At 44.5% G+C, this 21,130-nt stretch overlaps 1 protein-coding gene across 13 annotated transcripts in view; it reads left to right on the top strand.

Moving 5' to 3' along the window:
* Positions 1–21,130, top strand: part of PCDH15 (protocadherin related 15) — a 688,108-nt gene that overhangs the window by 466,432 nt on the left and 200,546 nt on the right. For 10 of the 13 annotated variants that reach the window (XR_001876630.1, XM_017826140.1, XM_017826139.1 and 7 more), the window contains 2 exons: positions 11,610–11,770; positions 15,198–15,353. Coding sequence is in view for 12 of the 13 variants with exons in the window: in XM_017826140.1 (XP_017681629.1) it covers positions 11,610–11,770; positions 15,198–15,353 (317 nt within the window). In the remaining variant the exon portion in view is untranslated. Of the gene's footprint in view, positions 1–6,991; positions 7,110–7,479; positions 7,523–11,609; positions 11,771–15,197; positions 15,354–21,130 lie in introns of those variants that run through there. The other 3 variants (XM_017826146.1, XM_017826148.1, XM_017826149.1) reach the window with 3 other exon arrangements.

Genomic DNA, 21,130 nt, shown 5'->3' with positions numbered 1-21,130 from the left:
GCCTTGGACACTTCCAGGAATGGGAACGTGTGAAGAAGCCAGTGCTTGATTGCAAAGGCCACAAAACTGCTTAGAAGAAACTTTTCAGTGTTCTCAAAGAGAGAAAAAAGTGCTTCTAGGCAGGATGTACTGCCAAATATTCCTGGTTTTCTTGGGTTTCTATTGGAGTGGCTGCAGGAGCTGGTCCTAGTGGTAATAAATCAGTGTGGTTTGGTGGAATGAGAATAAAATAGGATAGAAGGATGTTGGACTGGTGTTTGTATCAGTGTGTCCACTGTAATCCATCACTCTGCTGGCTCTCACAACTCCCTGATTTGGGATTCTGCTCCCAAACCCTTGAGGTGACTCTTTCTCTGCCACTCTGTTGTCAGTTGTTTGGAATTCTCATTCCCTGACAGCAACATGATTCACAGAGGTTTGGGCACAACTGTAGGTTACAAATGGTCCTGTAGGTGTCTGTGAATAATAAAGGCCTTTTCTTACGCTCTCTGTTTCTGTAATAAAGCAATTCTCAGGAAAAGAAAGGATTTGCTCTCTCTTCAAGAATGGAGATGCTTTCCCTGTCCTCATAGCAGGTGAACACTAGGCAGGAATGCACAGAAAGCTTATGTGGCTTTAAAATAATTAGAAATAGTGGATGCTTCCTCCAAACCCAGACTATTACAGGTGAGTAAAGAAGGCGTTTCAAAGGCAAAAGCTCCTTTTCCTCTGTCCTGCCATCGGGTTCTCCTCACATCTGGCATTTGGGGTAGTTCCTCCTTCATGTGCACTGCTGAGGCCTCACAAGACATTCCTTCATTCCCTGATAAACTGCATCTCCCATTTTTGGGAAATAGATGAGAAATGGTGGGTTTTCCTCTATCTGCCATCAAATCCAGCATACCCTTGCTCTGTAGTGCTCCACTCCACACCTCAAGAATTCTTTTTTCCTCTGGGCAAAAATTGGATGGATATTGTAGCAAGAGAACTGGAACATTGAATTGTTGTTTAACAAGGCTTGCATCCGGATCTAGGTAGAAATTTTGGTCTGGGATCATTTCATCTGCCTGGATGATGAGTGCAGAGGAGGCACCAAGATGATCAGAGAGATGGAGAGAGACTATTTCCAAGGGCCTGGAAAGGCAGGACAAGGGGGAATGGCTTCAAATTTCCAGAGGGCAGAGTTAGAGCGGATATTGGGAAGGAATTGTTCCCTGTCAGGGTGGGGAGGCCCTGGCCCAGGTTGCCCAGAGAAGCTGTGGCTGCCCCTGGATCCCTGGAAGTGTCCAAGGCCAGGTTGGACGGGGCTTGGAGCAACCTGGGCTAGTGGGAGGTGTCCCTTCCCATGGCAGGGGGTGGGATGAGATGAGCTGTCTTTGGGGTGCACCAGGAAAATCCAGGTTTGCTGGCAATGTTCATTTTTTTCCCTCCAGATGCTTTCCTGTAGAAAGTAGCACGAGCAGATAAAGAGGATGGAAAAGCATCAGTAAGTTGTCCTTTTTTCCACTGCTTTGTTAGGAGAAAACAGACACACGTGGAGCACAGCAGAAGCCGAGGAAATATTAAAAAAAATTATGCAGTTTAAGCAATGCTTAGGTAGGCTTTTATAATGTTAGTAATTCAGCTTTAGAGCTGAGTCTTACAGGCTCCTGCTGCTCCTCTGGTTTGCAAACAAGCCCCAGGATGGCTCCAAATTGAGGTGAAAACATTCAAATCATTTAATTCGCACCCTCAGTGGCCACTGCCTGATCACGGTGTTCCCAAATAACTGCTGGATCTGTTTCATTTTTTACAAGTCCCTGTGTGCTCAAAGTGTAAATTAGACTTTCCTAAACAGAGGCCCAATAAACCTGGATGTTGATTGGCTTGAGTAATGGCTGAAGGAACTGGAAAGCAAACAAGATTTACCAAACCAGTTTTGAATATGTGTGATCTGCCCCCAGAATGTGCCCAGGAATTCTGAGCCAGGTTTGAGGCATTTACAACCACGAAGGCTCTTCAAAAGCTTTTACAGGCTCAAAGCTGAGAGGGCACCAGCATTAACCCTGCTCATCTGCCCAGCAGGCTCCTGATGAAGCCTTACAGACCCCTTGGAACAACAAGGTGCAGCAGATGACAATAATTAAATGGATAAAAATTGATCAGTTGGAAGATCCTCGACATTGGTATCGATCAGTTGAATCTCTGGCAACCCCAAAAGGGCAAAACATCTACTGAAGTAAAACTCTGAAAGACCTTGAACTGTGAGGTTTCTCTTTTGCTTTCTTGGTTTAGTCAGTGGGACCAGAAACAGATTGCTAAGCTCAACATAAGATTCTCCATTACCCACAAAAAAACCTGCTGGTTCTTGGAGAAAACCATTCCCAGGTCAGTGCTCTCATCCCAGACAGCAAGTACAGACACAAGTAAAATGACCATGACCAACAATGATACTTAATATAAGTCCCCCACACACAATGGGAAGGCTCTCGAGAAAAAAAAATACGAAGGCTAAAATTTCTGGGAACATTTTAGAAGAAAACATTCCTCTTTGTCTCAGACAGAAATAATAAAAATTCACATCCTGCAGCCAGCAGTGAGATAAAAAGTCTTCAGGCTATTCCAGCAAACCCTTTGTTTCTTGTCTCACTTCCCAGAAGACCTTGGCAACAGCAATTCTTGAAGGTGATTTAGATGTTTAGGACACAGCACACAACAACAACAAGGATTTGTGTAAACAGGCAGAACACAACCACTCTGATTTGGATCAACCAGGGAGGATGTTTCTGAAATTATGGAAACTTCCTCCGATGCCTCATCTTTTGATCAAGGAATCTTCATCAGTGAGTCTCTGTTCTGTGGTCCTGTAATTTTGAGGCAGAGCAGAAATATCAGCAAGTTTTATTTCCATCCACAGAGGATCTGTAAGGTTGGAAAAGACCTCCAAGGTCATCAAGTCCAACCTTTAACCAATATGTTATATAACACTGGGCCTTTTCCTTGGCCCAGTTTCTGAAAGCCACAGTTGGGAAGTTGTTCTTTGCCTGAAGTAAAGACTCAGAGATGAAGGAGAACCAGTACAGGGAAACCTTGGAAATCAAAGGATGATGGGAACATGAAGCTTTACACAATTCCAGCTTGTGGGCTGGCCGTGTCCTGCCATGATTCACAAGGCAGAGATTACCCCAAAGCAATGGATAGTTCCTGCCACAGCACCTCATTCTACAACTGCCTTTCACACTGAGAGTTCCCACACCTGAGACTAAGCTTCTTACACCTTCCCATGACAAAAATTCCATGGTTTATTTTGATACTTTGGGGAAAAAATATGTTTGTGCATATGCCCAGCCAGAGCTGAGCTCTTGGGAACACAAATTCCCTGACAGCATTCATCGATTATGGAGTTTGGCACCTGCAAATAGAATGATTTGCACTTAAAAGGAGTCACACTCCCAGGGATATCCAAGTGTTCCCATTGAAATATATTATCACAAAAGCAATCTCAATTCTATTTCAAACCTGGTTTATTTTATTGAGACTAGATTAATTAATGTTGTATTTATCCTTCATCTGCTAAGCATGTCCCAGCCAGGACAAAGCAAAGCCAATTTTACCTCGTTTTTTGTTCATCTAACCCAAATCTGTTCAACCCAAAAGCCCAAGAACTTTCCTTTAAATGTATATTCACCTTCTTTTGCTTTGAGCTTTCTCTTCCCAAACTCTTCCTCAAGTTAACAAAATGAATGCACTCAAACTGCACCTGCAATAAGTACAAATGGGCCAGAGTTTAAACCAGAAACTGAAAGCACCAGCACTTACATCGTGTACGAAGACCAGTCCTTAAATGAGACAGAAATTCACACACAGAGGTCAAGAGAAATACAACTCAAAAAAAAGAAATACTGCTGCTGAAAACTGGAAGTGTTCCTGAATTAACTTAGTGTTGCCTGCAGTGACTTATTTTTGAGGCAGCTGCAGCCCATGTGTGATATCATTTGTATTTGCAGTGCCTCCGTTCCCTCTCGAGAGCCCTGACTGATAATTTTCTGATAACGGTGTTTTTAAGTTCCTGGGAATACTCTCTGTCAGGTTTGACAAATGTGCTGCAACACAAACCAGTTTTCATCAGAGATCTGCCTCATTTGTTAAGTTATTTGTTGCTGGGAATACAAGGCCAGGCTCTGGGTGCCTACACAACCCCACAACACAGAAGCTTTCTGCTTCCTTTTCATCTTCCTTTGATATGTTCTGGAGTAGAGTGTCAATGCTGTGGGTCAGAAGTTTCAAAGTCACATACAGAATTAGGGAATCCCAGAATGGTTTGGGTTGGAAGAGTCTTTAAAGCCCATCCAGTCCCACCCCTGCCATGGGCAGGGACACCTCCCACTAGCCCAGGTTGCTCCAAGCCCCGTCCAACCTGGCCTTGGACACTTCCAGGGATCCAGGGGCAGCCACAGCTTTTCTGGGCAACCTGTGGACCATGGAATATGGACCCTGTGTGTGAAGTACTGGTGTGCTTCAGTGTTTTTTTGGGACTCTGGTCCCATTGGCTGGCTGGGAAGCACTAAAACAAGAGAAGGGGTCACCTTCACCAAAGACAGACCCAAAGCAGCACCGCAGTGCCTTAGGGACACACCTTTTCCCCTGGGGACAGAGAGTGGCTCCAGGTGGGAAGGCTCCATGTGGGAGGACTAGGAATTTACAAATTTACTGTAACAAGCCTTTATCCTGACCTTGTCAAACTCCTTAGTTTGGCCAGAATAAAGGGTTTAGCTGTGCTCTGTAAATTTGGTTGGAGGCTGTGGCTGCATGTGGAGCAAAACAGGCCAGGACAGCAGGAAAACAATCTTGAAACAACCTTGGAAACTTGTGGGAGAGCTTCCCATCCCTACTGATGATGGGAGCACACGATAGGAAATATGTGACCCAGGAGGTGGCTTTGCAGAATTAGCATGTTTTTGTATATGATCCTGCAGGGTGGGTCTGAGTCAGTTCATGATAATTTTGAGAATATACTTATGCAATAAGGTTTTCATTTTCTGTTGATTTGGGATTTACTGCTATTTAATTCATCCTATCCTACAGACATACACCTTCAAATAGAGAAAAATAGGTTTGTAGTCCAGGTTTAACTAGAAAAACTCTGTAGAATATATAAAAAAGCAACTCCCATTTCAGCTGATCTATATAATGCCTTTCTTTAAGTAAATAATCCCCATTTCCAAGCAGATTTACAATCAGTGACAGGCATGGGAAAGAAGGACGGAGTTACAGGTGTGCTTTCAATGCAAATTTTCCGTCTCTGAGAGAAACCTGAGGTGTCAATGTTCCTCAGGAGTCACCAAGTGGGGGAGAAGTTACTGGGTGTGTAACTGGGTGTGTGAACTGTGTTACTGTTCACTCCTGCTTGGTTTTCACTTTTCAATACACCGTGTGAAACCCTCCCACTGCTTTAGAGAGCAGAAGTGATGAGTTTCCTTCAGTCTGGGGACAACTCTTGGTACTTCGGGGGTTGGAATGAGATGATCTTTAAGGTCCCTTCCAACCCAAACCACTCCATGGTATTCCTTGCCCTTCCTGCAGCCCAAACAGAGTGTGTTTATCCATCTCTCTGTCTATCTAAATCTGCCTTTTAAGTACCAGTTTTTCTTCTCACTTCTCTTTGGAACAAGTTAATAAGTGACATGTCCTGTTGCTCATTTAACTACTGCACCTCTGTGAGTACAGTGCACAGGGTTCCTGAGTCTCTCCCTGTGAATTTCTCCCAGGCTAAATACCACTGGCTAAAAAATTCAACTGATGTTCCAGAGTAGAAAATTCCGTGTTGTGCCAGGGAAGATTTAGATTAGATATCAGGGAAAACTTCTTCCCAGAGAAGGTTGGAACAGGCTGCCTAGAGAAGTGGTGGAGTCACCATCCCTGGAAGTGTTCAAAAACTGTGTGGATATAGCACCTGGGGACATGGTTTAGTGGTGGTGCTGGGTTGGTGGTTGGAACTGGTGATCTCCAACCTTAATGATTCTGCGTTTAATGTAAATTCTCTGATGAGTTCTTTGAACTTGTTGTACGGACTTGATTAATCTGCTGAAATGAGAAATATGTTCTGTGTAAACAGCAGAATATGAGTTTTTAATGATACTTGGCCCTTTTGTACATCAGACAGCTGAAGGGGCTGCCAGTGTAACTTGGCAGTATCGGAGTTTATTCCTGCTCTTGCAGGTGGTTTTGTCTTTTCATCAACTTGAAAAGTAAAAATAAGTTTTAGACTGTTCTTGAAGGAAGGATAAATTTGTTTGGATGACAAAAACTTCGGGGCTGTATTCATGTGCCAGCATTGCCCAGAGAAGCTGTGGCTGCCCCATCCCTGGAGTATCCAAGGCCAGGTTGGACGGGGCTTGGGGCAACCTGGGCTAGTGGGAGGTGTCCCTGTCCATGGCAGGGGGTGGAATGAGATGGTCTTTGAGGTCTCTTCCAACTCAGGCCAGTCATAATTCCCTCACTCCTTGAAAAAGGGCTCTGCCCAAACATTCAACTAAAATAATCCCCAAATGTGTCTGAATGATCAAGAAGGGAGTGTTGCTGGGCACTGCCAGGCTGCTTTAGCAGAGCGGAAACGGCAACTTCCACATTTCATGGCTTTTGCACCCGAGGCTGGTGCCCTTCCCGTAGAAAGTTCACCTTCTGCAGAGGCTGGGCTGTAAAAACAAACTCTTCCCTATTAGTTCAGCCAAATGAAGATTTTCAGCTTCTGGATTCCTCTCAAAGGAGGTCTGGTGTAGAACTAGTGTAAAAATATTTACAGCCCCCTTTTGTTGTCTTGTTTTGTAGCGATCGTTGAATAATTGCAACAAGCTCAGAAAAATGATATTACATGTGAAAATAGTAGATCTTTCCTGTCTTGTACAGTCCATTGGTTTCTGACTGGTTTTGTTGTTTTTTTTAGCAAATAGCTTGCTTGACTTTGATTCTTTGAGGCTTATCCTGCACTAATCCCTTGACAGTCTGTATGGTCATTCCACAAGGCACCTCAGTCATCAGTCAGGCTTCAGGACAGGTGGAAAAGCAGATGTAAACTGTGTGATCTCCATGGAAGGTGAAAAGCTGTTCTTAAAATCTGCCTGTGTTGAACTGCTGTCTCATTTGGCCATCAGGTTTTTTTCCTTAATTAGTGGGGAAAAATATCACTGTTGATAGTTCTTGGTGTTCTTTTCAATGGCTTGGGCACAGAGGAGAGAAGGGCAGGCCCAGGGCAGTGCCCGTCCCTGTGCTGGCACCACTGAGGGACCGCGAGGGCTGGGCCCAGTTCTGGGCCCTCAACAGGAGAGACCCGGAGGGGCTGGAGCGTGTGCAGGGAAGGGAACGGAGCTGGGAAGGGGCTGGAGCAGCAGGAGCGGCTGAGGGAGCTGGGGGGGCTCAGCCTGGAGAAAAGGAGGCTCAGGGGGGACCTTCTGGCTCTGCAAGTCCCTGACAGGAGGGGGGAGCCGGGGGGGGTCGGGCTCTGCTCCCAGGGAACAAGGGACAGGAGGAGAGGGAACGGCCTCCAGCTGTGCCAGGGGAGGCTCAGGTTGTCCAGGAGGAGGAATTTGTTGCTGGAAAGGGTGGTGAGGCCTTGTCAGGGGCTGCCCAGGGAGGTTTGGAGTCCCCATCCCTGGAGGTGTCCCAGGAAGGCCTGGCCGTGGCACTCAGTGCTCTGGGCTGGGGGACAAGGTGGGCATCGGGCACAGGGGGGACTCAGTGACCTTGGAGGGCTTTTCCAACCTCAGTGATTCTGGGATTCTGTTTGTGCAAAGAATTGCAAAGGCAGATTGTGAACTTACTGTGAGACTTAATGGACAAACTGTTGATGCATCACATCAGATTTGTGGTTAAGAGGTTCCCTCCCTGGTATTTTAGGCCAAGGACAGAGACAGGATGTGAGGAACAAAATTACAGATATCTAAAGGGAGAAAGACCCATAATGTCAGATTCTTTGTAAATTAGGAGAATAATACTTTAAGGATGGCTATTTAAAGGCTTATTTGCAAACTGCTGTCTCTCAAAAAGAGAGTTTGAGTGCCTCATAAATATCTGAAGAAATTTCAGTCCATTTGTAAGAGGGAAAGAATCGCTGTATCAAACCAAACCAGACAGAAGTGCTTTGTGAAATCAAGCAGAGCTGTTACAGAGGGCAGCAGAGGAGAGTCCAGTGAGATGCAGAACTCAAAGAAGTGCGATCAGTTAAATAATGGTCCTTTACTAGAGACTGTGAAGCTCATCACCACAACAAGATTTTAAGTTGATTAAATACTTTTATAAGTATGTAATTGGAATAATGTATTCTCAGGTCCATTGAAAAATAAAGCTGTTTGAGCTCTTTAGTCCTTGCAGAAGGCTGAGTTAGGAAGAAGTCAATCTTCTTGTGTTTTGTAGAAACCAGGGACTGGTTTTCATGTAAGACAATCTTTAGGTTTTTATTTTTTTTAAACAGATTTCTAAGAGAGAAATAAACCCTCTGCATGTGTTGGGATTGTGTAGTTATCCTGGTTTCACAGAGAAGTTGTTGACACCCCATCCCTGGAAGTGTCCAAGGCCAGGTTGGATGGGGCTTTGAGCAACCTGGGCCAGTGGAAGGTGTCCCTGCCCATTGCAGGGGGTGGAATGTGATGGTCTTTAAGGTCCATTCCAACCCAGACTGTTCTGTGATTCCATGAAAAGGTGTATTGCTGGGCAGCTGTGGTGCCTCTGTGTCCTTGTGACTCCTGCTGTGGTGCTCCTGTGAGAGACTGAAAAATTGAAAGAGTTTAAATGACTCAAACATTGAGCAGAGGAGAAAAGGATCATTCTCATGCCAAGGAGAAAAGGGGCTGTTAGAAAAGATGGTCTTTGGGGAGGCTTTGTGGGACCACCATCCAAAGGACCAGGGACAGCAATGGAATCCTGGCTGGTGACCTGGATTTTTTTCCCTCTACCTCTATTTTCCTGTCTTTCCTTCTACCTTTCTTCTTCTCCTTAGAAGTTTAAATCCCTGTTGCCACGTGTTGTTCAGAAAAGTTTAATTTGCTGGCTGTTCAGAAAGGTTTAAATTGTTGCCACCACAGGCCATTCAACCTGTCATGAAGTCGAAATCGTTGCTGCCATAAATAAAAGCTTCTAATTGAACTTTGGCGTTACTTCACCTTAATTTAGCCCAAGGGTACTCCCAAACTCGGAATAGGCAGTCCAGGAATGTCCTCTAGGGACCTGATATTTTGCAGCTCTCTCAGAGCAGGTGGCCCAGGACTACCGTGTGGGGACAAAACAGCTGCTCATGGACTTACTCGTCTTGAACACCAGAGAGAAGCAAATCTGTTGCTCCTTTTCCCCTCCCCTGTTTCCTAATTATCCCTTGCAGGATATTTTCCCACTGCTTTCATAACTCTCTCCTGTTCCCATTTCTGTGTCATTTACTTCCTTCAGTTGCCCCAGTTCTTCCATCCCTTAAGCTCCTCTTTTCCCAGTCTGGAAAAATTCAAAGCAGCTGAAGCCATTGGGGGGGGTGGTGGTTACCTTGGGGTTTTTTGGGTGGGAGAACCTCTTGTTCAGATGACAAATTTGGATTACTAACCCTTCTTTGCATCATCTTTGAGTCACAGTCATGAGGGAAATACAAAAGCTGGTGGATTTTATAGATTTTAGAGGAATTGTTGAGGAGACATCAACCCTCTGGATTGTCACAGGGTCTGTAACAAGCTTTTTTTTCCTGGTGAAATCCTCTTTGTGTTAAAACTCGTAGTGGTGTCCCAGAAGCTTCCAGGTCAAGCTCCTGGATCACTGTAACTGTACAGATGTTATTGAACAAGAAATTGTGCCGTAAAACACATGGGTAGACACAGCGGCTGAAAAGTTGTTGCTCCTTGAACTTGAAACTAATCTTCGGTGCAAAGTTACGGATATTTGGCAATTTTTCACCTCTGCTGTGTTAAAACAAAATAATTTTAAATAGCTGATTGAAAAAAACGTACTGGGGTGTTTTTCTCCCCAGGGCTGTAAACCAGTTTGCTGGGGTTAAGATCAGTGATTAATTTTACTGTTTTATCCAAAAAAAAAAGCATCAGCCCAACTTGGGACTATATGTTTATGCAGAGTTGCTGTTTTGAAGTGAAGGCGTGAACAAACTTCATGCTGCACTTTGGAATAAATTATTTGGGCCCTTAATACAGGAGGTTACGTGATAAATATTGTAACCTAATTTAAATGTTCTGCAGCTCCTGACAGTCACAGATTTTCTCCCCAGTTGCTGGTGAACTTCCACAGAGATCACTCCTGGGAGTATTTCCGTGTGAAGCAAACTGGGTAGTGTTAATTTGTCAGAGAACTGAAATTTCAGAGAAGTGTTTATGAACCCTGCGCCTGCCAACGCGAGGCACCACGGGGCAGCGCTCGGGGTGGTTGGTCTGCTTGACATTTGGGGAGTGAGTTGGGAGTGTTTTACACAGGGAAAGGATGTGCCTTGTGGGTGCTGGGAATGACCAGAGCTGACTGTGGAAAGCAAGGCTTTGAACCCCAGGGTGGGACACGATGGTCTCTGGTGAGGCCCCGCCTGGGTCACTGTGCCAGTTCTGGTGCCTCCGGAATAGGAAGGTTGTGGAACTGTTGGTGGAGTCCAGAGGAGGCCACCAAGTTGCTGGGGGGACTGGAGCACCTTCCCTGTGGAGACAGGCTGGGAGAGCTGGGAATGTTCAGCCTGGAGAGGAGAAAGTTGTGTGGAGACCTTACAGCACCTTCCAGGGTCTGAGCAGGCTCCAGGGAAGCAGGAGAGGGACTGTTCGTCAGGAACTGGATCAACAGGACAAGGGGGAATGGCTTCACACTCATAGAGGGGAAATTTAGGTTGGATATTGGGAAGGAATCGTTCCCTGTGAGGGTGTGGAGACCCTGGCACAGGTTGCCCAGAGAAGCTGTGGCTGCCCCTGGATCCCTGGAAGTGTCCAAGGCCAGGTTGGACGGGGCTTGGAGCAACCTGGGCTAGTGGGAGGTGTCCCTGCCCATGGCAGGGGGTGGGACTGGATGAGCTTTAAGGTCCCTTCCAACTCAAACCGTGATTCTAGGATAAAACCCCATGTTCTGGATGTTGACTGTCTGGCTACTCCTCATTAAGTACTACCTTTGTCATGGTAGATGTAGTTTTCACATCTTTATCCTGCAAATTCATTTTCTGTTGCGGAGCAACTCAAGGTATAAACCCTTCTTTTTCCTGGAGAGCTTTATGTAACTGTGCTTTTTTTTTTCCCATCACCTTGATGTGTCGCTCTTGCTGCAGCAAATTTATTCTGGGTTTGGTTGTTATTTCAGTGCTTTCATTTGTTTGAGGTGAGATTGGGTGATGGTTGCTCAGTGGAGGAAAAGCTCATCACGTTAAGTAGATCGCTGTATGTGATGGGTCTCATCGTCAATTTAAATTATTGTGCCTCGCAAGTGCTGCTTCTGGAATTGTCTGAAACAGCTGCAATGTCAGAGGCAGCTCTTTGCTACAGATAATGAGGTTTAAACCTCTTTAAACATCACTCAAAACATGAAATACCAGAAATCCGAGGTAAAAACCAGTATTTTGACTGTTGCTGTTGTTACAAAAATACATAAAAACGTAGGTTGCCCCTCTAAACGTCTCCCTGGTGTGTTTATTGTCCTTGCAGGCACTATCCTGGTTGACAACATGCTGATCAAAGGGACAGCAGGAGGGCCTGACCCCACCATTGAGCTCTCCTTGAAGGACAACGTGGATTACTGGGTGATCCTGGATCCCATCAAACAGACCCTGTACCTGAACAGCACCGGCCGAGTCCTGGACAGGGATGTGAGTCTGGGGGGGCTCTTTGTTTGCTTTCCTCCCCATGGACATCAATTCCTAATTAACCATAACCACCAGACCGGCTGGAATATAATTCCTGCATCTATCTTGTCCCCAGATGGATGTGGACAGAGTTAATTGGATTCTTCATTAGGATTTATTGGGAGCACACAGAAACTTGGCCATGTGTGCAAATACTGTGTGTGGACAAACACAGCAATAAAGACCAACCAAACAAAGGTGTGGGTTTTACATCCAACCAAACTTGGCTCATTTGCTGAATTAAATTTTTATTGTGCATTGAATTATGAGATGTGAGAAGAGCAAAGGATTTGTGACTACTACAAATCACTTACAAAGCTTGACATGTTCAATTGAGAACGTGCTGGTTTAGATTCCTTTTTTAGGGCAGCATAAAATTCATGTGGTACATTCATTCCTAATGGCATTGAAAGAAATATTGTCAGGCTAAGTTTGACTTTTATAAAAAGAAAGCTAAAAAGCACAAAAGAAATAGGAGTGTTCTCATCTAGGCTAATTTCATTGAAGAACAACACTTTAAATATAGAGATATTTTCTCACAGTGTTGCAGCATTGCTGCAGTTCATCAGAACCTGAAAGGAAAATTGACTCCAAAGTGCTGTAATCAATATGGTAAGGATGCTTTAAAACTCAGGAGTTCTACTTGGAGTGCAGGGAAGTTTGTTTTGTATTAGCTTGATTGATTAATTTGTCTTCTCCATGTGTTTTGAGATCTAGTCATAAGTACCAAAAACAACATGCAAATTTTCCCTCATTTCCATTTTGAGCTGAAAAGAGCTAATTGAATTCAGCTGTTCTTAATTTAGTTTTAATTCACAAGCTGTTCTCAGATGCAGAGCACAGAGTGGCACAGTGGTCACGGTGGCAGAAGCCTTGTGGTGCCTCGGCAGAGCCGGCACTTGTTCGAGCACCAAACAGCAGCTGCTGGAACATGTTTGGCCTTTCAGTTTTCATTTTAAATCAGAGCAAAAAAATGAGAGCCTGGAATGGGAGGTGAGGCTGAAGAACCACTGTAAGAAATGCAGGGTCCATTCTTCCTCAGCCCACGGAATCCTGCACATCCGTATGGGGTCAGGAACTGGCATTAATCCCCGTTAGGTCAATGCTAATTCTTTTTCAGTGCCCCTTTTAGTGGCAGTTCTCCCCCTCTGGGGTTGTTCACCTGAGCTGCTTGACCTGAATCTTGCTTTGCCAAAAGGACCTTGTCAGATTGAGTTCCAGTATTAGCAACAATCTGAATCAACTCACAGATACTTCACATCCTATGAATTCACAGCCACTTTACAGTGATGCTCCTTGCCAGAAGGAGACTCAAGTCCAGAGGACAATTGAAGTGCGTACCTATATAATTATATATAGATAATAATGTGTTTAAATTGGTATTTAAGGTATTAATTCCTCACTTTTTGCTGTGAACTTTTAACACATCTTATCCCTGGTACTGTGTAAAATTACTCCTTTGTGGTTATTTAAGTTTAGTGGGCTATGAAAAGAGAATCTGGGATTTGAGGTCATTTAGGTTTTGGGTGTGAGCCCCACTGTAGATCTTCCATGGGCTCAGTGAATTGCTGGAACTCACAAGCCAAAGAAAATGAAAGCAGCCCTCAAAAACCCCAGTGACTGAGAAAAACTATGAAATGGGCTTGATTAATGTGGCTCTTTTGGGGCCAGGGGGAAGTGGTGGGTTGGCAGTGCTGGGTTAACTGTTGGACTTGGTGCTCTTGGGGATCCTTTCCAACCTTAATGATTCTAAGATGCTGTAAAGGCTGTTTCCAGCCTTCAGAACCAACTCACCCCCAAAATGCAGAATCATTCAGAATGTGGGTTGTTCCTTCTTTTGTTAACAAAATCCCCCAAATGTGTTTTTCTCATCTTTCAAGTTAAAACCAGGTGAAACTTCGCGGTACCAATGGAATTGGGGGGTTTATTAAGTCAAACCTTCGGATTCAGTTTTTATTACAGAGGAAAGATATATTCTCTGATTCACAAATGGTGCATGTACAAGCACATTCAATATATTTGGATACTCTTCCCATTTTTCTCTCCGTGCTGATTCAGTTATCCTGATCCTGTTCCTGTGTTTTATTACCTTTCTTGAAAGCAAATCTTATTAGATTCCATTGATTGATTTTACTAAGAATGGCAGCGTGTTTTCCAAATAAAATCAGATAAAAAGAAAATTCCAGACTTTACTTCCAAGTACTTAGGAAGGGTGAATAGTGATAGTTCAGAGCTGAAGGTGCCAGGAGCTGCTAAGAGGTGCTGGAATGATCTGTCCCCAGTGTCATAAACAATTTGTGCCATTGTGCCATTATGTATTTATTTTTTTTGCCTATAAATGCCCAGACTGATGAGAGTTTGTTTAAACACCTGATTTTAGATCTAAGCACTGACCCAGCAGAAATTGTACATCTGTGGAAGGAATGCTGGTCCTGTTTCTCTCATATTTTATCAAAAGCAACAAACTATTTTTTCCATGTTCTCGTAACAAAGACCAAATCCAGAATATAAAATGGTTATCAAATATCTATTTTTTTAACTAATTGTATTTTTCTTGGGCATGGCTAATAAATCTAGATCTACTCAGTAGTGTTTAAGCTTTTTAAAGGCACCCTAAAAATTCTTGGATCTTACTCAGATGAGTAGTAATAGACATTCCAACCTAAATTTCTTTGCCCATTCATCAAGTTTGGGAGTTATTTGTATTTGAATATTATGATGTTCACTGGGATGAAAACATCAGGAGTCTGGGTTGTCTACACTGAAGGTTGTTTCTGAATTATTTGTAAACGTAAATGGGAGAAAATTGGATTTATTTCTGGTTTGACCTTTCAATTGGAGACAAGAAAGAAACAAGAAAGTCATTGGAGTGAGTCTGGAGGAGGGCATGGAGACACTCAGAGGGCTGGAGCCCCTCTGCTCTGGGGCCAGGCTGGGAGAGCTGGGGGGATTCACCTGGAGAAGAGAAGGATCCAGGGAGAGCTGAGAGCCCCTTCCAGGGCCTAAAGGGGACTTGGGACAAGGGATGGAGGGACAGGACAAGGGGGAATGGCTTCCCACTGCCAGATGGCAGGGATAGATGGGATATTGGGAAGGAATTGTTCCCTGTGAGGGTGGGGAGGCCCTGGCCCAGGTTGCCCAGAGAAGCTGTGGCTGCCCCTGGATCCCTGGAAGTGTCCAAGGCCAGGTTGGATGGGGCTTGGAGCAACCTGGGCTGGTGGAAGGTGTCCCTGCCCATGGCAGGGGGTGGCACTGGATGCTGTTTCTGGCCTTGCCTTCCCGTGCAATGCAAACCATTCCAGGATTCTCTGAATTCCACCATTCATAAACCAAGGTTTCCCACCTGTGACATCTTCTCGGGATCTTTATAAAGGCGCATTTTCCCTTTCAGCCCCCAGTGTCCATCCAGTCCATCGTGGTGCAGGTGCAGTGTGTGAACAAGAAGGTTGGCACCATCATCAACCACGAGGTGCGGATCGTGGTGAGGGACCGCAACGACAACTCCCCTCAGTTCCAGCAGCAGCACTACTACGTGGCCGTGAACGAGGTCAGAACCCCCCCAGTCATCCTCCCTGTCAGTGCTAAACCCCGGCTTCCAGCGCCTCCCATTTGAAAACCCCATAAATTCAGTCGTTTTCAAGTCCCTTACATTTGTGTCCCTTTAGAATCCGAAGCTGGGCCTCCGCGAGCGAAGTGATTTCTGTGACATTAATGCAATTTTAGCAGCAAACGTGGAAGTAAAACAAACAGGAAGTAAAACAGAAAGTATTTATGAAAAAAGAAAAAAGCACAAAACCCCCAAAGTAAATAGTTCAGAAGGATTTGTTAACAATATTGAAACTTGGCAAAGTGCAGGTTTGGTTTATTGCTGTTTCTCTTTATTAAATGATGTCTGTGGAAGGAATTATTTTGCTTTATATCTTTATGGAGCAGAGAGCTGTAGATTGGACTTCTCTGTGTTATTTGAAGGCAAAAAAAACTTTTTCTATCTTGGGCTGGTACAGCTTCATTTCACTTTACAGTTAAGTGTCTTATTCTCTTAGGGATGGAATAATCTGCTAATAAGCAGTACAAAGGATCTCTGTTTTCAGTGTTGGTATCTCGGGGCTTTAGTACTAAGAAGCAGAAGTGGAGACTTACATACAGCAGTGGAAATATCCAGGCTGAAATTATGTGGAGAATGGAAGGTCTCGTGCAGGTGAAGACTGAAAGAAGTAGAGTTGCTTTTAAAAAAACGAAGCTGTTAAATGTCTGTGAGCATTGTGTCCCCGTTGGGGTTTGGTTTGGGAGGCAGGACTGACTGCTTTCATGTTGTTTGGTTTGAATATAGTTGATTTACTGTTTCAAAAAGAAATCTCCTAGTTTTTTGTGTTTGGGAGATTCAGGTTTTTGAGGTGTCTGTGTGTTGTTCCAATCCCCAAGTGTGCAGCCATGTGCAGGACATCCCATTGCCCCCAGGAAAGGAGTGGGAGAGTTGGTTGATGGGTTTAACCCAAAAGTGTGCAGAAAAAAATCCCGAATCCACACATTATATTGAAATAGAGACCTGAATTTGAGATAAGGATGTGCAGGCATCTCAAACTTCCTGGTCTCCTGAGAGGTGGCACCTTTTAAAGTGAGACTGTTTCCCTTCAGACAGATTTTTGGCCATCCTGGCTGGCGTGACTGACACTGGAATGTGGAGGTCCCAAAATACCATTGTGGGCACACCAGGAAAGTCCTCCTGATGCTTGTACGTGGTTTTCAAATTGGCCTTTACATGGCCGTGGAATTTCTCTGTTTGACCAGTTTCTGGAACGTTTCTGGTCTGGAGTAAAGGCAACATGAACACGAGTCTGAAGTGCCTGTGTGGGCTGTGATGTAGGGCCAAGATCACTTCCAAAACCTGCATAATTTTGTGAGCAGAGCTGAGGGCTGGCAGTGTGTCAGTGCTGTCATACTGAGGAAACGAGGATTTTCCTTAATTAAATTGAAGTCCGAAAGGCAGAGTGAGAAATGCCCCACTCACAATTGTTTCTGTTATTGAGCAATGTTCCCTGCAAGCATTTATTTGCATTATTACTGGGCAAAATGTTGCTCTTTCCACCAGCTGAATCCTGATTTAATTAATGTCTTAGGTTCATTTTATCCCTGTTCCACCTAGAACATCTGACATGGCACCACTGTGCCCTTGAGCAGCACCCGGGGGTTAATGCTCCCATTAATTAATTAACAGCAAAAAAAATACACAGAGCATCTCAGACTTCCTCAAAGGTTTTAATGAGTGATTAACTTGTTTTAATGCTGCTTTATTCTGTTCCTAATTGGCACCGCCTCTAGTGAATTTAGGAACAGGAATGCACTGGTATGAGGGATTTAGTGGTTATTTTTTGCTTCTGTTTTTCGGTTGTTTGTAAACCAAAAAGTGCAGAAATGTCTCTTTCCTAAGTAACATAAATCAAAGGACAAGTAGATTTTATTACATTTTGGAGAAATAGAATGGTTTTTATGTCAAGTCATCTTTATATTTGAACTGTCCACACCACACTAAGATGAGTTTGTCACAGAAGCAGAGGGTACTGGTAATAGCAACATAAATCCTGGTTTCACACGTGTCTTTTCCCTTTGCACAGAAAAAGACATGGTTTAAAAGCAAGCCTGGATTTTTCCAGAAGGCTTAGAATGAGATGGATGGGGAAGGGTGGTGTCTGTTCTGTTTTATACCAAAAGGTGTTTCAGTTTTAATATTTGATTGGAATAACCCTGCACAGAGTTAGACCAAAATTAAATGGTGCAGAGAAGTTCATGTTCCCCTCCAGCACATGTGTGGGTTGAAACTGTGGCTTTTGCATCCAAGTATCAAAATTATCATTACATGTTTATTGAGGAAATACTTTTTTTCTGGAGGATTTTAATTGTTCTATTAAAAGTCTTCTTCAAGCCAAAGAATGAGTCTCAGCCGACTCCAGCTGCTCTCCACAGCATTTTGAATCTCCTCATGAAAGTAAAAACAACTTAAGGTTGATGTCCCCATTCTTATGATAATTAGAAATACTCTGCGGAGTTATTTCCTCGGCTTTTTGCTTTACATATTTTTATTTATATGAAAGTATCACATCATTATTCATTTAGGGAAAAAAATCCTGACAGTGACATCAGCCTGAGGCTAAATCCGACTGGATGTATTAGTGACTTGAAGATAGGAGTTATTGCAGTATTAAAACAAAGTTCTGGAGCTGGGGTGGAATTCAGAAGAATTATGCAACTAATTAAAATTCCACAGGCAAATCTATAGCATTGCTGCAAGGGTTTTAAATTTATGTATCCTAATGTGGGGATTAGGAAGTAAAATCTTGTGCTGCTGAGGCACCATTGTGGTTGTCTGTGTTTTGTGTTAAATACAACTTATCTTGATAGTTTTTATCTGAGCTGAATGCAGCTCCAATTCAGCATTGCCTGGGTTTCCTAAAACTGACTGTTTTGGTCTTAGTTTTTCCACTTACCCGAGTCCCACAGAGGTGTTGGGAAGCCCAGGAGCTTTTAATACTGGAAATGGTAGTGGAGTGACTACAACACTGTTGAAGTCAGTATCATGTTATTAAATTAGTGTGTTTCTTGAACTTCAGTAATTTCCAAACTTTGGCTTTGGGCTGTTGAGAATTATAACTTGTGCTGAATTTTCATTTCTTGTTGTGTAATTATCGCTGTCTTTTTCCTTGTGGTGTGGAAATAATTAATCTCTGCAGGTAGACATCATCAAAAGAATGTTAGCTCAGAATGATTAACTGGAAATCTTGCTTTGCTCTGCTCTTTGGGGCCCCTGTGAAAAATTATTCATTTTTAACTTTGTAAATAGCCAATAATAGGAGAATTCATTTTCCAAATGTTTTATGGAAGAGCTGAGCATTCCTGCCCGCATCTAGACTTCTAATAGACATAAATCACATTGAGGGAAGTTTTTAAGCATTACAGCTGCAGACTGTGGACGAAGATGTGTGGTGTGCATTTCCTCTCTGTTTGTTTAATTGCATTCTTTTTGAAATCTTCCTTGTTTCTTGTCACCGTGGTTCTTTTTCACTGGGTTGAATTCCCACAGAGATGATTCTCCTCAGGCTGTCATGTACACTCAGATAATTGTTTCTTTACAATTTCTAATGTTTTATCTTGCAGAAGGTAGGACACTCAGCGTGGTCAAACACTTTGCTACATAACTCCAGTGCCTTTCTGTAGGAGACACTAAAGGTTCATAGGGAGAAACAAAATTCCAGTCTTTAAGTAAAGAAATCTTTCCTAATATCCCACCTGAGCCTCCTCTGGCTAAATAGTCACATTTTATTAGGTGAACTGAGTTCCCCCTTGTTGTTCCAACAATAAACTGACAGAAATCCCTCACAAGTTTGGGGGTAAAAATGTTATTTTAAATGCAATAGTAAGAAGTGATATTGCTGGCTAAGGGTGAATCATTGTAATGCTGAGATCTCAGTGCAAAAATATTGTGTGGCTTTGAATGCTGAGGGGCCTCTCCCAAATGATTGGAAGTGGGTTTTGAAGCATCTAGTTAAGAGCTCATCTGAATTTTTCTAAAGGCTGAAGGAGTCTCTAATGTGAGATCCTGAGCAGGCTGGAAAGAGGAGTGGAATGAGGGAGTGGTGAGGATTTTTGTCTCTGTTATTTCTAGTATCACTTGCGTTGCATAAAGAAAACGTACATAAAATGGAAAGCTGCGTGTCCTGAAGGTCTGCACATCTGCAGTCAGTTATTTTGGATGCAATGCATTAAATCCAGGACTTTAGCTTTTGACTTTTACTGTTGGAGCGTGCAATTGTAATTCTGGTGTTTACTGATAGTTCATTTTTGCAACTGTCTCCTTTGTTATCGCTTAATAATGTGCTTTACAGTGCTGGAGCCTTTTTATGTTGGCCATCCTTTATCTGCACCCTGTCAGAGCCCTGATACAGCTGCTCTGAGGGAGACGGCAAGTAACTCTTGCTTTTCCAAGCCTTTCCGTGCTTCTGGAGAGCACCACAGCTCCTGGCCCTTCAGCTGGGAGCACTTGGGCAGGCCCAGCCCTTCCTCAGCCTCTTGGCAGCTGGGAGGTTCCTGCTTGGAGTGGTCTGGTCCTTTAGAATGCTGGCTGGAGCTCTGCCCCCTCCCTTTGCAGGGCATGGTGTCGCAGTGTCCGGCTGGTGGGAGCAGCACAAACCCCCCGGGGGTTTCTGTCAGCTCCTGGGCTGGTTGGATGGGGCAGGATTTTTAAAATATTTTAATATTTACTGTATTTTAGTGTAATATTGTTTGGAAAAATATGAGACCCCACCAGGAGTACGGTGTCCATCTCTGGGGTACTCAGCACAGGAAGGATGTGGAGCTGCTGGAACCAGTCCAGAGGAGGCCACGGAGATGCTCCAAGGGCTGGAGCCCCTCTGCTCTGGAGCCAGGCTGGGAGAGCTGGGGGGATTCACCTGGAGAAGAGAAGGATCCAGGGAGAGCTGAGAGCCCCTTCCAGGGCCTAAAGGGGCTGCAGGAGAGCTGGAGAGGGATTTTGGAGAAGGGCCTGGAGGGACAGGACAAGGGGGAATGGCTTCCCACTGCCAGAGGGCAGGGATAGATGGGATATTGGGAAGAAACTCTTCCCTGTGAGGGTGGGGAGGCCCTGGCACAGGTTGCCCAGAGAAGCTGTGGCTGCCCCTGGATCCCTGAAGTGTCCAAGGCCAGGTTGGACGGGGCTTGGAGCAACCTGGGCTAGTGGAAGGTGTCCCTGCCCATGGCAGAGGATGGAAGAAGATGAGCTTTGCATCCCTTCTAACCCAAACCATTCTGTAATTCCACATGTCTAATGTCTGCAGAGCTGCTCCTCTCAGCTCCACCCAGGAGCACCAAGGCTTTTCCATGTTTGGACCCCAGAAGTGTGGGAGATTCCCATCATATGCCACCCCCTAAGGAGCCAGCAGTCCCTGGCTCCTTCCCCTAATGAGACTGTTAATTACCCAGAGATGAACAGGTTAAGCCCTTTTCTTTGGAGCCGTTCAGGGTGTCAGTGCCTGGGGGCTGAGGGGTCTCTCTGAGGATGGTGGGACTGCCCTGGGTGATCCATGGGCCAGCCCAGAGCCTGGCCCAGCCCTCTGGAAGAGGGTGTTGAGAGGGGAAAATGCTGTGTGGCAGCAAGGAGAGAGGAGCTGGGAGTTCAGGAGTGATACTGAGCCTGGGCAGAGGGGTGGGATAGAGGGGAAGGTGCTGTTCTGTCTTCCCTTGTCCCCATCCCAGTGTGTTTTTAATTGTTGGTACATCAACTTAATGTCTCCCAAGGCTCATCTCTCCTGCCTTTGTGGGCCATGGCTCCGTGCT

The sequence above is a fragment of the Lepidothrix coronata genome, unplaced genomic scaffold, assembly GCF_001604755.1.
Source record: "Lepidothrix coronata isolate B3197 unplaced genomic scaffold, Lepidothrix_coronata-1.0 Scaffold124, whole genome shotgun sequence".
Classification (NCBI taxonomy): domain Eukaryota; kingdom Metazoa; phylum Chordata; class Aves; order Passeriformes; family Pipridae; genus Lepidothrix; species Lepidothrix coronata.
The sequence above is the reverse complement of the archived record's forward strand: the minus strand, read 5'-3'. Positions and strand labels throughout refer to the sequence as shown.